The sequence below is a fragment of the Oncorhynchus nerka genome, linkage group LG8, assembly GCF_034236695.1.
Source record: "Oncorhynchus nerka isolate Pitt River linkage group LG8, Oner_Uvic_2.0, whole genome shotgun sequence".
Classification (NCBI taxonomy): Eukaryota; Metazoa; Chordata; class Actinopteri; order Salmoniformes; family Salmonidae; genus Oncorhynchus; species Oncorhynchus nerka.
The window spans coordinates 71835852-71852331 of NC_088403.1; the positions used below are offsets into that span (position 1 = coordinate 71835852).

Consider the following 16480-nt stretch of genomic DNA (forward strand, 5'->3'; position numbering starts at 1 on the left):
ATCCACACATCCACACACATCCACACACACTACACCATCCACACACACTGAACACTATCCACACACACCACACACATCCACACACACACAAACACCATCCACACACACTCCACACACACACACACACATCCACACACACTGAACACACACACACACACATCCACACACACCACACACATCCACACACACCACACACATCCACACACACTGAACACCATCCACACACACCACACACATCACACACCACACTATCCACACACACTAAACACATCCACCACACTATCCACAACACCATCCACACACACCAAACACCATCCACACACACTACACACATCCACACACACTATCCACACACACCACACCATCCACACACACCAAACACCATCCACACACACCACACCATCCACACACACCATCCACACACCATCCACACACCATCCACACACACTAAACACATCCACACACACTACACATCACCACACACACTGAACACCATCCACACACACTCCACACATCCACACACACCATCCACACACACCAACACCATCCACACACACCACACCATCCACACACACAAACACTATCCACACACACTAACACACACCACACACTATCCACACACACCAAACACCATCCACACACCACACACATCCACACACACCAACACCACCACACCACTCCCACACACCACACACATCCACACACACCAACACCATCCACACACACCAACACCATCCACACACACACACCATCCACACACACTAACACCATCCACACACACTGAACATCCACACACACTGATCCACACCACACACACAAACACCATCCACACACACCACACCATCCACACACACACCACACCATCCACACAACACTATCCACACACACCAACACCATCCACACACCACCAACACACCACACACACCACCACACACACCATCCACACACACTGAAACACATCCACACACACCAAACACTATCCACACACACCAACACTATCCACACACACCGAACACCATCCACACACACTGAACACCATCCACACACACTATCCACACACACTGACACCATCCACACACACCAACACTATCCACACACACCAACACATCCACACACACCAACACCATCCACACACACACACTATCCACAACACCACACCATCCACACACACTACACCATCCACACACACCACAACACCATCCACACACACTGAACACATCCACCACACACACCATCCACACACACACCATCCACACACACTAAACACTATCCACACACACCACACACATCCACACACACCACACATCCACACACACCACACCATCCACACACACTGACACCATCCACACACACCATCCACACCACCACACACACCATCCACACACACCACACACACCACACACTATCCACCACACACTCCACACACACTAAACACTATCCACACACACAACCATCCACACACACCACACACACACTACCACACACACCACACCACCATCCACACACACCAAACACTATCCACACACACCACACCATCCACACATCCACACACACCATCCACACACATCCACACCACACAAACACTATCCACACACACCACACCACCACACACACCACACCATCCACACACACAAACACCATCCACACACACCACACCATCCACACACACCACACCATCCACACACACCACTGAACACATCCACACACACCAACACTATCCACACACACTGAACACTCATCCATCCACACACACCACACACATCCACACACACCACACACACTCCACACACACCACACTGATCCAACACACTATCCACACACACCACACACATCCACACACACACACCATCCACACACACACACACTATCCACACACACCACACCATCCACACACACCAAACACCATCCACACACACACATCCACACACACACCACACACACCACACCATCACACACACCAACACCATCCACACACACTATCCACACACACACTATCCAAACACACATCCACACACACTAACACATCCACACACATCCACACACACACAACACCATCCACACACACTACCACACACACCATCCACACACACCACACCATCCACACACACCACACCATCCACACACACCACACCATCCACACACACCATCCACACACACCAACACATCCACACACACCATCCACACAACACCATCCACACACACTGAACACACAACACACCACACACACCACACACACACCATCCACACATCCACACCACCACACACACACACCATCCACACCACACACCATCCACAACACACCATCCACACACACTGAACACATCCACACACACCACACATCCACACACACACATCCACACCACTAAACACACCACACACACCACACCACTATCCACACACACCACAACACCATCCACACACACCACACCATCCACACACACCAAACACCATCCACACACACACACACTATCCACACACACCACACCATCCACACACACCACACCATCCACACACACCACACCACACACACAAACACTATCCACACACACCAAACACTATCCACACACACTGAACACTCATCCACACACACTAAACACCATCCACACACACTAAACACATCCACACACCAAACACCATCCACACACACCAAACACATCCACACACACTGAAACATCCACACACACTATCCACACACACTAAACACATCCACACACACTGAACACTATCCACACACACTAAACACTATCCACACACACCAAACACCATCCACACACACCAAACACATCCACACACACCAAACACTATCCACACACACACATCCACACACACACACACACACATCCACACACACTAAACACACCATCCACACACACACTGAACACCATCCACACACACCAACACTATCCACACACACTCCACACCACACACACCACACCATCCACACACACCAAACACCATCCACACACACTGAACACCATCCACACACACTAACACACACAACACCATCCACACACACAACACCATCCACACACACCAAACACCATCCACACACACTGACACACTATCCACACACACTATCCACACACACTGAACACTATCCACACACACTGAACACCATCCACACACACTAAACACATCCACCACACAACTATCCACACACACTATCCACACACACTGAACACCATCCACACACACCAACACCATCCACACACACCACACCATCCACACACACCACACCATCCACACACACTGAACACCATCCACACACACTGAACACCATCCACACATACACACACTGAACACTATCCACACACACCAAACACCATCCACACACACTGAACACTATCCACACACACTAACACCATCCACACACACCATCCACAACACACTATCCAATAATATCCACACACACACTATCCACACACACTCAAACACTATCCACACACACTGAACACACTCCACACACACTGAACACTATCCACACACTAACACACATCCACACACACCATCCACACACACCAACACCATCCAACACACTGAACACTCATCCACACACACACACACACCAAACACTATCCACACACACACTATCCACACACACTCCACACACTAACACACATCCACACACACTAAACACTATCCACACACACCATCCACAACACATCCACACACACACACACTATCCACACACACCAAACACTATCCACACACACTATCCACACACACTAAACACTATCCACACACACTATCCACACACACACTGAACACTCCATCCACACACACCACACACACAACAAACACTATCCACACACACTATCCACACACACTGAAACACTATCCACACACAACACATCCACACACACTGAACACCATCCACACACAACACTATCCACACACACTATCCACACACAACACCATCCACACACACTGAACACTATCCACACACACCATCCACACACACCACACACACACCACACACACCATCACACACACTAAACACTATCCACACACACTATCCACACACACTATCCACACACACTAAACACTATCCACACACACTATCCACACACACCAACACACACTCCAAACACTATCCACACACACTATCCACACACACTACACACACACACTAAACACTATCCACACACACACATCCACACACACCAACACCATCCACACACAACACCATCCACACACACACTATCCACACACACTACACACACACACTGAACACTATCCACACACACCAACACTATCCACACACACTGAACACCATCCACACACACTGAACACTATCCACACACACTATCCACACACCACTATCCACACACACTAACACTAAACACACCACACACACCATCCACACACACCATCCACACACACACACACATCCACACACACTATCCACACACACCACAACACTATCCACACACACTACACACACACACAAACACTATCCACACACACTGAACACCATCCACACACACCACACCATCCACACACACCACACCATCCACACACACACACACTATCCACACACACTAAACACCATCCACACACACTGAACACCATCCACACACACTATCCACACACACACCACACCATCCACACACACCATCCACACACACTGAAACACCATCCACACACACTGAACACACACACTATCCACACACACCATCCACACACAAACACTATCCACACACACTACACACACACACCATAAACACTATCCACAACACTATCCACACACTAAACACTATCCACACACACTGAACACTACATCCACACACACACCATCCACACACACTATCCACACACACTAAACACACATCCACACACACAAACACCATCCACACACACACCATCCACACACACTGAAACACCATCCACACACACTAAACACCATCCACACACACACATCCATCCACACACACCACACACACTCAAACACCATCCACACACACTGAACACCATCCACACACACTAAACACCCACAACACTCCATCCACACACACACAAACACTATCCACACACACTGAAACACTCCACACACACAAACACCATCCACACCACCACACACATCCACACACACAAACACCATCCACACACACTGAACACTATCCACACACACTAAACACTATCCACACACACTATCCACACACACTGAACACTATCCACACACACTAAACACTATCCACACACACTAAACACTATCCACACACACTGAACACTATCCACACACACTGAACACTATCCACACACACCCACAACACCACACCATCCACACACACTCCACACACACTGAAACACTATCCACACACACTGAACACCATCCACACACAAACACTATCCACACACACTAAACACTATCCACACACACTAAACACACACACACACTATCCACAAACACACTATCCACACACAAACACTATCCACACACACTAAACACTATCCACACACACTGAACCACACACACACTAACACACTATCCACACACACTATCCAACAAACACTATCCACACACACTACACACACACACTATCCACACACACTAAACACTATCACACACTAAACACTATCCACACACTGAACACTATCCACACACACTAAACACTATCCACACACTGAAACACCATCCACACACACACTAACACATCCACACACACTGAACACTATCCACACACACTAAACACTCCACACACACTAAACACTATCCACACACAATCCAAACACTATCCACACACACTATCCACACACACTAAACACTATCCACACACACTATCCACACACTATCCACACACACACCACTATCCACACACACACCATCCACACACACACTATCCACACACACACTAACACACTATCCACACACACTATCCACACACTAAACACTCCACACACACTAAACACTATCCAAACACTAAACACTCCACACACACTAAACACTATCCACACACACTAAACACTATCCACACACACAAACACTATCCAACACTATCCACACACACTAAACACTATCCACACACACTACACACACACACACACACTAAACACTATCCACACACACTAAACACTATCCACACACACTAAACACTATCCACACACACTGAACACTATCCACACACACTAACACACACTAAACACTCCACACACACTAAACACTATCCACACACACTAAACACTATCCACACACACTAAACACTATCCACACACACTAAACACTATCCACACACACTAAACACTATCCACACACACTGAACACTATCCACACACACTATCCACACACACTAAACACTATCCACACACACTATCCACACACACTAAACACTATCCACACACACTAAACACTATCCACACACACTGAACACTATCCACACACACTATCCACACACACTAAACACTATCCACACACACTATCCACACACACTAAACACTATCCACACACACTAAACACTACACACACTCCACAACACTATCCACACACACTGAACACTATCCACACACACTAAACACTATCCACACACACTAAACACTATCCACACACACTGAATCCACACACACTATCCACACACACTGAACACTATCCACACACACTGAACACTATCCACACACACTGAACACTATCCACACACACTGAACACTATCCACACACACTGAACACTATCCACACACACTGAACACTATCCACACACACTAAACACTATCCACACACACTACACACTATCCACACACACTATCCACACACACTGAACACTATCCACACACACTAAACACTATCCACACACACTGAACACTATCCACACACACTAAACACTATCCACACACACTGAACACTATCCACACACACTAAACACTATCCACACTCACTACACACTATCCACACACACTATCCACACACACTGAACACTATCCACATACACTGAACACTATCCACACACACTACACACACACACTAAACACTATCCACACACACTATCCACACACACTACACACACACACTGAACACTATCCACACACACTACACACACACACTGAACACTATCCACACACACTACACACACACACACTATCCACACACACTACACACACACACAACACTATCCACACACACTACACACACACACAACACTATCCACACACACTACACACACATGTAAAGACACCCCTTCAAATTAGTGGATTCTGCTATTTCAGCCACACCAGTTGCTGGCTGGTGTATACACTATATACACAGAAGTATGTGGACCCCCTTCAAATTAGTGGATTTGCCGTTGCTGACAAGTGTATAAAATCAAGCACACTGCCATGCAATCTCCATAGACAAACATTAGCAGTAGAATGGCCTTACTGAAGAGTTCAGTGACTTTCAACGTGGCTCCGTCATAGGATGCCACCTTTCCAACAAGTCAGTTCATTAAATTTCTGCCCTGCTAGAGCTTCCCCGGTCAACTGGGCTGTTATTGTGAAGTGGAAACGTCTAGGAGCAACAACGGCTCAGCCACGAAGTGGTAGGCCACACAAGTTCACAGAACGGGACGGCAGAGTGCTGAAGCGCGTAAAAATCGTCTGTTCTCGGTTGCAACATTCACTACTGTATTCCAAACTGCCTCTGGAAGCAAGTGTTTGTCGGGAGCTTCATGAAATGGATTTTTCAAGCTTAACATCACCATGTGCAATGCCAAGTGTCAGCTGGAGTGGTGTAAAGCTCACCGCCATTGGACTCTGGAGCAGTAGAAACACGTTCTCTGGAGTGATGAATCACGCTTCACCATCTGGCATTCCAACAGACGAATATGAGTTTGGTGGATGCCAGGAGAACGCAACCTGCCCCAATGCATAGTGCAAAACTGTAAAGTTTGGTGGAGGAGGAATAAAGGTCTGAGGCTGTTCATTGTTCATGCCCCTTAGTTCCAGTGAAGGGAAATCCTAACAGCATACAAAGACATTTTAGATGAGTTTGGGGAAGGCCCTTTCCTGTTTCAGCATGACAATGCCCCTGTGCACAAAACGAGGTCCATACAGAAATGGTTTTTCGAGATCGGTGTGGAAGAACTTGACTGGCCTGCAAAGAGCTCTGACCTCAACCTCATCGAACACCTTTGGTACGGTATTGGAACACCGACTGCGAGCCAGGTCTAATTGCCTAACATCAGTTTCCGACCTCTACGCTAAACATTAGGAATATGATGGCTACAGTCCTTCTATGCTAAACATTAGGAATATGATGGCTATGCTAAGCATTAGGAATATGATGGCTACAGTCCTTCTATGCTAAACATTAGGAATATGATGGCTACATTCCTTCTATGCTAAACATTAGGAATATGATGGCTATGCTAAGCATTAGGAATATGATGGCTACAGTCCTTCTATGCTAAACATTAGGAATATGATGGCTATGCTAAGCATTAGGAATATGATGGCTATGCTAAACATTAGGAATATGATGGCTACAGTCCTTCTATGCTAAACATTAGGAATATGATGGCTACAGTCCTTCTATGCTAAACATTAGGAATATGATGGCTACAGTCCTTCTATGCTAAACATTAGGAATATGATGGCTACAGTCCTTCTATGCTAAACATTAGGAATATGATGGCTACAGTCCTTCTATGCTAAACATTAGGAATATGATGGCCATGCAATTTATTTTTAAATACCTTGCTTTCTCATTGTAAGCTCATTTACATTTAAATGTGTCAACATTTTTGTGGCTTCCAGCCAAACAGCCACTTCTGTTGTCATCTGATGAAAATGAAGCTATTTTTGGTGAAAGTGGTGCAGTGATGTACTTTCTGTGAAGGAAAACGATAGCTACACGTCCCTGATCACGCCATTGAATCAAAACAACACTGTTGACTTCAATGTAAAATGCAGGTGAAATGGTCTAAAACAGATTCTTTGATGCTCTGCGTTTTGAAAATGCTGATTTCTGGAAGCTAATGCGGCCTCTGGCCTCAATTTAGAATGAATGGACAAACTAGACACATGCTGTATAACCCACGAATAACCACTGTCCTGTCCTCCACTGTAATGTGGAGTACTGATTGTATTGACAATGTTATATTGATTAATTGATCCAGGTGGCCAGCGATAGTGGAGAGAGATCCAGACACCAAGACCTTCTGCCAGTTCAACAGGAATACTGACCTGTACCCTGTAAGATAAACACTGACCTGTACCCTGTACCCTGTAAGATACACACTGACCTGTACCCTGTACCCTGTAAGATACACACTGACCTGTACCCTGTAAGATACACACTGACCTGTACCCTGTAAGATACACACTGACCTGTACCCTGTAAGATACACACTGACCTGTACCCTGTAAGATAAACACTGACCTGTACCCTGTAAGATACACACTGACCTGTACCCTGTAAGATACACACTGACCTGTACCCTGTAAGATACACACTGACCTGTACCCTGTAAGATACACACTGACCTGTACCCTGTAAGATAAACACTGACCTGTACCCTGTAAGATACACACTGACCTGTACCCTGTACCCTGTAAGATACACACTGACCTGTACCCTGTAAGATACACACTGACCTGTACCCTGTAAGATACACACTGACCTGTACCCTGTAAGATACACACTGACCTGTACCCTGTACCCTGTAAGATACACACTGACCTGTACCCTGTAAGATACACACTGACCTGTACCCTGTAAGATAAACACTGATCTGTACCCTGTACCCTGTAAGATACACACTGACCTGTACCCTGTAAGATACACACTGACCTGTACCCTGTACCCTGTAAGATACACACTGACCTGTACCCTGTAAGATACACACTGACCTGTACCCTGTACCCTGTAAGATACACACTGACCTGTACCCTGTAAGATACACACTGACCTGTACCCTGTAAGATAAACACTGATCTGTACCCTGTAAGATACACACTGACCTGTACCCTGTACCCTGTAAGATACACACTGACCTGTACCCTGTAAGATACACACTGACCTGTACCCTGTACCCTGTAAGATAAACACTGACCTGTACCCTGTAAGATACACACTGACCTGTACCCTGTACCCTGTAAGATACACACTGACCTGTACCCTGTAAGATACACACTGACCTGTACCCTGTAAGATAAACACTGATCTGTACCCTGTACCCTGTAAGATACACACTGACCTGTACCCTGTAAGATACACACTGACCTGTACCCTGTAAGATAAACACTGACCTGTACCCTGTAAGATAAACACTGACCTGTACCCTGTAAGATAAACACTGACCTGTACCCTGTAAGATAAACACTGACCTGTACCCTGTAAGATACACACTGACCTGGACCCTGTACCCTGTAAGATACACACTGACCTGTACCCTGTAAGATAAACACTGACCTGTACCCTGTAAGATACACACTGACCTGTACCCTGTAAGATAAACACTGACCTGTACCCTGTAAGATACACACTGACCTGTACCCTGTACCCTGTAAGATACACACTGACCTGTACCCTGTACCCTGTAAGATACACACTGACCTGTACCCTGTAAGATACACACTGACCTGTACCCTGTAAGATACACACTGACCAGTACCCTGTACCCTGTAAGATACACACTGACCTGTACCCTGTAAGATAAACACTGACCTGTACCCTGTAAGATACACACTGACCTGTACCCTGTACCCTGTAAGATACACACTGACCTGTACCCTGTAAGATACACACTGACCTGTACCCTGTACCCTGTAAGATACACACTGACCTGTACCCTGTAAGATACACACTGACCTGTACCCTGTAAGATAAACACTGACCTGTACCCTGTAAGATAAACACTGACCTGTACCCTGTAAGATAAACACTGACCTGTACCCTGTAAGATAAACACTGACCTGTACCCTGTAAGATACACACTGACCTGTACCCTGTACCCTGTAAGATACACACTGACCTGTACCCTGTAAGATAAACACTGACCTGTACCCTGTAAGATACACACTGACCTGTACCCTGTAAGATACACACTGACCTGTACCCTGTAAGATACACACTGACCTGTACCCTGTAAGATACACACTGACCTGTACCCTGTACCCTGTAAGATACACACTGACCTGTACCCTGTAAGATACACACTGACCTGTACCCTGTAAGATAAACACCTGTAAGATACACACTGACCTGTACCCTGTAAGATACACACTGACCTGTACCCTGTACCCTGTAAGATAAACACTGATCTGTACCCTGTAAGATACACACTGACCTGTACCCTGTAAGATACACACTGACCTGTACCCTGTAAGATACACACTGACATGTACCCTGTAAGATACACACTGACCTGTACCCTGTAATATAAACACTGACCTGTACCCTGTAAGATACACACTGACCTGTACCCTGTAAGATACACACTGACCTGTACCCTGTAAGATACACACTGACATGTACCCTGTAAGATACACACTGACCTGTAAGAATACACACTGACCTGTACCCTGTAAGATACACACTGACCTGTACCCTGTAAGATACACACTGACCTGTACCCTGTAAGATACACACTGACCTGTACCCTGTAAGATACACACTGACCTGTACCCTGTAATATAAACACTGACCTGTACCCTGTAAGATACACACTGACCTGTACCATGTACCCTGTAAGATACACACTGACCTGTACCCTGTAAGATAAACACTGACCTGTACCCTGTAAGATACACACTGACCTGTACCCTGTAAGATAAACACTGACCTGTACCCTGTAAGATAAACACTGACCTGTACCCTGTAAGATACACACTGACCTGTACCCTGTAAGATAAACACTGACCTGTACCCTGTAAGATAAACACTGACCTGTACCCTGTAAGATACACACTGACCAGTACCCTGTACCCTGTAAGATACACACTGACCTGTACCCTGTAAGATACACACTGACCTGTACCCTGTAAGATACACACTGACCTGTACCCTGTACCCTGTAAGATAAACACTGACCTGTACCCTGTAAGATACACACTGACCTGTACCCTGTACCTGTACCCTGTAAGATACACACTGTAAGATACACACTGACCTGTACCCTGTAAGATAAACACTGACCTGTACCCTGTAAGATACACACTGACCTGTACCCTGTACCCTGTAAGATACACACTGACCTGTACCCTGTAAGATACACACTGACCTGTACCCTGTAAGATAAACACTGACCTGTACCCTGTAAGATAAACACTGACCTGTATCCTGTAAGATAAACACTGACCTGTATCCTGTAAGATACACACTGACCTGTACCCTGTACCCTGTAAGATACACACTGACCTGTACCCTGTAAGATACACACTGACCTGTACCCTGTAATATAAACACTGACCTGTACCCTGTAAGATAAACACTGACCTGTACCCTGTAAGATACACACTGACCTGTACCCTGTAAAGATACACACTGACCTGTACCCTGTAATATAAACACTGACCTGTACCCTGTAAGATACACACTGACCTGTACCCTGTAAGATACACACTGACCTGTACCCTGTAAGATACACACTGACCTGTACCCTGTAAGATACACACTGACCTGTACCCTGTAAGATACACACTGACCTGTACCCCCTGTAAGATAAACACTGACCTGTACCCTGTAAGATACACACACCTGTACCCTGTACCCTGTAAGATACACACTGACCTGTACCCTGTAAGATACACACTGACCTGTACCCTGTAAGATACACACTGACCTGTACCCTGTAAGATACACACTGACCTGTACCCTGTAAGATACACACTGACCTGTACCCTGTAAGATAAACACTGACCTGTACCCTGTAAGATACACACTGACCTGTACCCTGTACCCTGTAAGATACACACTGACCTGTACCCTGTAAGATACACACTGACCTGTACCCTGTAAGATAAACACTGACCTGTACCCTGTAAGATAAACACTGACCTGTATCCTGTAAGATAAACACTGACCTGTATCCTGTAAGATACACACTGACCTGTACCCTGTACCCTGTAAGATACACACTGACCTGTACCCTGTAAGATACACACTGACCTGTACCCTGTAATATAAACACTGACCTGTACCCTGTAAGATAAACACTGACCTGTACCCTGTAAGATACACACTGACCTGTACCCTGTAAGATACACACTGACCTGTACCCTGTAAGATAAACACTGACCTGTACCCTGTAAGATACACACTGACCTGTACCCTGTAAGATACACACTGACCTGTACCCTGTAAGATACACACTGACCTGTACCCTGTACCCTGTAAGATACACACTGACCTGTACCCTGTAAGATAAACACTGACCTGTACCCTGTAAGATACACACTGACCTGTACCCTGTAAGATACACACTGACCTGTACCCTGTAAGATACCACTGACCTGTACCCTGTAAGATACACACTGACCTGTACCCTGTAAGATACACACTGACCTGTACCCTGTAAGATAAACACTGACCTGTACCCTGTAAGATAAACACTGACCTGTACCCTGTAAGATACACACTGACCTGACCTGTACCCTGTAAGATACACACTGACCTGTACCCTGTAAGATACACACTGACCTGTACCCTGTAAGATACACACTGACCTGTACCCTGTAAGATACCCTGTAAGATACACTGACCTGTACCCTGTAAGATAAACACTGACCTGTACCCTGTAAGATACACACTGACCTGTACCATGTACCCTGTAAGATACACACTGACCTGTACCCTGTAAGATAAACACTGACCTGTACCCTGTAAGATACACACTGACCTGTACCCTGTAAGATAAACACTGACCTGTACCCTGTAAGATAAACACTGACCTGTACCCTGTAAGATACACACTGACCTGTACCCTGTAAGATAAACACTGACCTGTACCCTGTAAGATACACACTGACCTGTACCCTGTAAGATACCACTGACCTGTACCCTGTAAGATACACACTGACCTGTACCCTGTAAGATAAACACTGACCTGTACCCTGTAAGATACACACTGACCTGTACCCTGTAAGATACACACTGACCTGTACCCTGTAAGATAAACACTGACCTGTACCCTGTAAGATACACACTGACCTGTACCCTGTACCCTGTAAGATACACACTGACCTGTACCCTGTAAGATACACACTGACCTGTACCCTGTAAGATAAACACTGACCTGTACCCTGTAAGATAAACACTGACCTGTATCCTGTAAGATAAACACTGACCTGTATCCTGTAAGATACACACTGACCTGTACCCTGTACCCTGTAAGATACACACTGACCTGTACCCTGTAAGATACACACTGACCTGTACCCTGTAATATAAACACTGACCTGTACCCTGTAAGATAAACACTGACCTGTACCCTGTAAGATACACACTGACCTGTACCCTGTACCCTGTAAGATACACACTGACCTGTACCCTGTAATATAAACACTGACCTGTACCCTGTAAGATACACACTGACCTGTACCCTGTAAGATACACACTGACCTGTACCCTGTAAGATACACACTGACCTGTACCCTGTAAGATACACACTGACCTGTACCCTGTAAGATACACACTGACCTGTACCCTGTAAGATAAACACTGACCTGTACCCTGTAAGATACACACTGACCTGTACCCTGTAAGATACACACTGACCTGTACCCTGTAAGATACACACTGACCTGTACCCTGTAAGATACACACTGACCTGTACCCTGTAAGATACACACTGACCTGTACCCTGTAAGATAAACACTGACCTGTACCCTGTAAGATAAACACTGACCTGTACCCTGTAAGATACACACTGACCTGTACCCTGTACCCTGTAAGATACACACTGACCTGTACCCTGTAAGATAAACACTGACCTGTACCCTGTAAGATACACACTGACCTGTACCCTGTACCCTGTAAGATACACACTGACCTGTACCCTGTAAGATACACACTGACCTGTACCCTGTAAGATAAACACTGACCTGTACCCTGTAAGATACACACTGACCTGTACCCTGTAAGATACACACTGACCTGTACCCTGTAAGATACACACTGACCTGTACCCTGTAATATAAACACTGACCTGTACCCTGTAAGATACACACTGACCTGTACCATGTACCCTGTAAGATACACACTGACCTGTACCCTGTAAGATAAACACTGACCTGTACCCTGTAAGATACACACTGACCTGTACCCTGTAAGATAAACACTGACCTGTACCCTGTAAGATAAACACTGACCTGTACCCTGTAAGATACACACTGACCTGTACCCTGTAAGATAAACACTGACCTGTACCCTGTACCCTGTAAGATACACACTGACCTGTACCCTGTAAGATACACACTGACCTGTACCCTGTAAGATACACACTGACCTGTACCCTGTAAGATAAACACTGACCTGTACCCTGTAAGATACACACTGACCTGTACCCTATAAGATACACACTGACCTGTACCCTGTAAGATAAACACTGACCTGTACCCTGTAAGATACACACTGACCTGTACCCTGTACCCTGTAAGATACACACTGACCTGTACCCTGTAAGATACACACTCACCTGTACCCTGTAAGATAAACACTGACCTGTACCCTGTAAGATAAACACTGACCTGTATCCTGTAAGATAAACACTGACCTGTATCCTGTAAGATACACACTGACCTGTACCCTGTACCCTGTAAGATACACACTGACCTGTACCCTGTAAGATACACACTGACCTGTACCCTGTAATATAAACACTGACCTGTACCCTGTAAGATAAACACTGACCTGTACCCTGTAAGATACACACTGACCTGTACCCTGTAAGATACACACTGACCTGTACCCTGTAATATAAACACTGACCTGTACCCTGTAAGATACACACTGACCTGTACCCTGTAAGATACACACTGACCTGTACCCTGTAAGATACACACTGACCTGTACCCTGTAAGATACACACTGACCTGTACCCTGTAAGATAAACACTGACCTGTACCCTGTAAGATACACACTGACCTGTACCCTGTACCCTGTAAGATACACACTGACCTGTACCCTGTAAGATACACACTGACCTGTACCCTGTAAGATACACACTGACCTGTACCCTGTAAGATACACACTGACCTGTACCCTGTAAGATAAACACTGACCTGTACCCTGTAAGATAAACACTGACCTGTACCCTGTAAGATACACACTGACCTGTACCCTGTACCCTGTAAGATACACACTGACCTGTACCCTGTAAGATAAACACTGACCTGTACCCTGTAAGATACACACTGACCTGTACCCTGTAAGATACACACTGACCTGTACCCTGTAAGATACACACTGACCTGTACCCTGTAAGATAAACACTGACCTGTACCCTGTAAGATACACACTGACCTGTACCCTGTACCCTGTAAGATACACACTGACCTGTACCCTGTAAGA

General features: G+C 45.8%; 1 protein-coding gene across 1 annotated transcript in view; it reads left to right on the top strand.

Annotated features, from left to right (window-relative positions):
* The window catches only part of LOC115127133 (zinc finger CW-type PWWP domain protein 1-like), a 64561-nt gene that overhangs the window by 30660 nt on the left and 17421 nt on the right, over positions 1-16480 (top strand). The window contains 1 exon segment of the mRNA XM_065021173.1: positions 9087-9181. Within this exon segment, the coding sequence (XP_064877245.1) occupies positions 9087-9181 (95 nt within the window).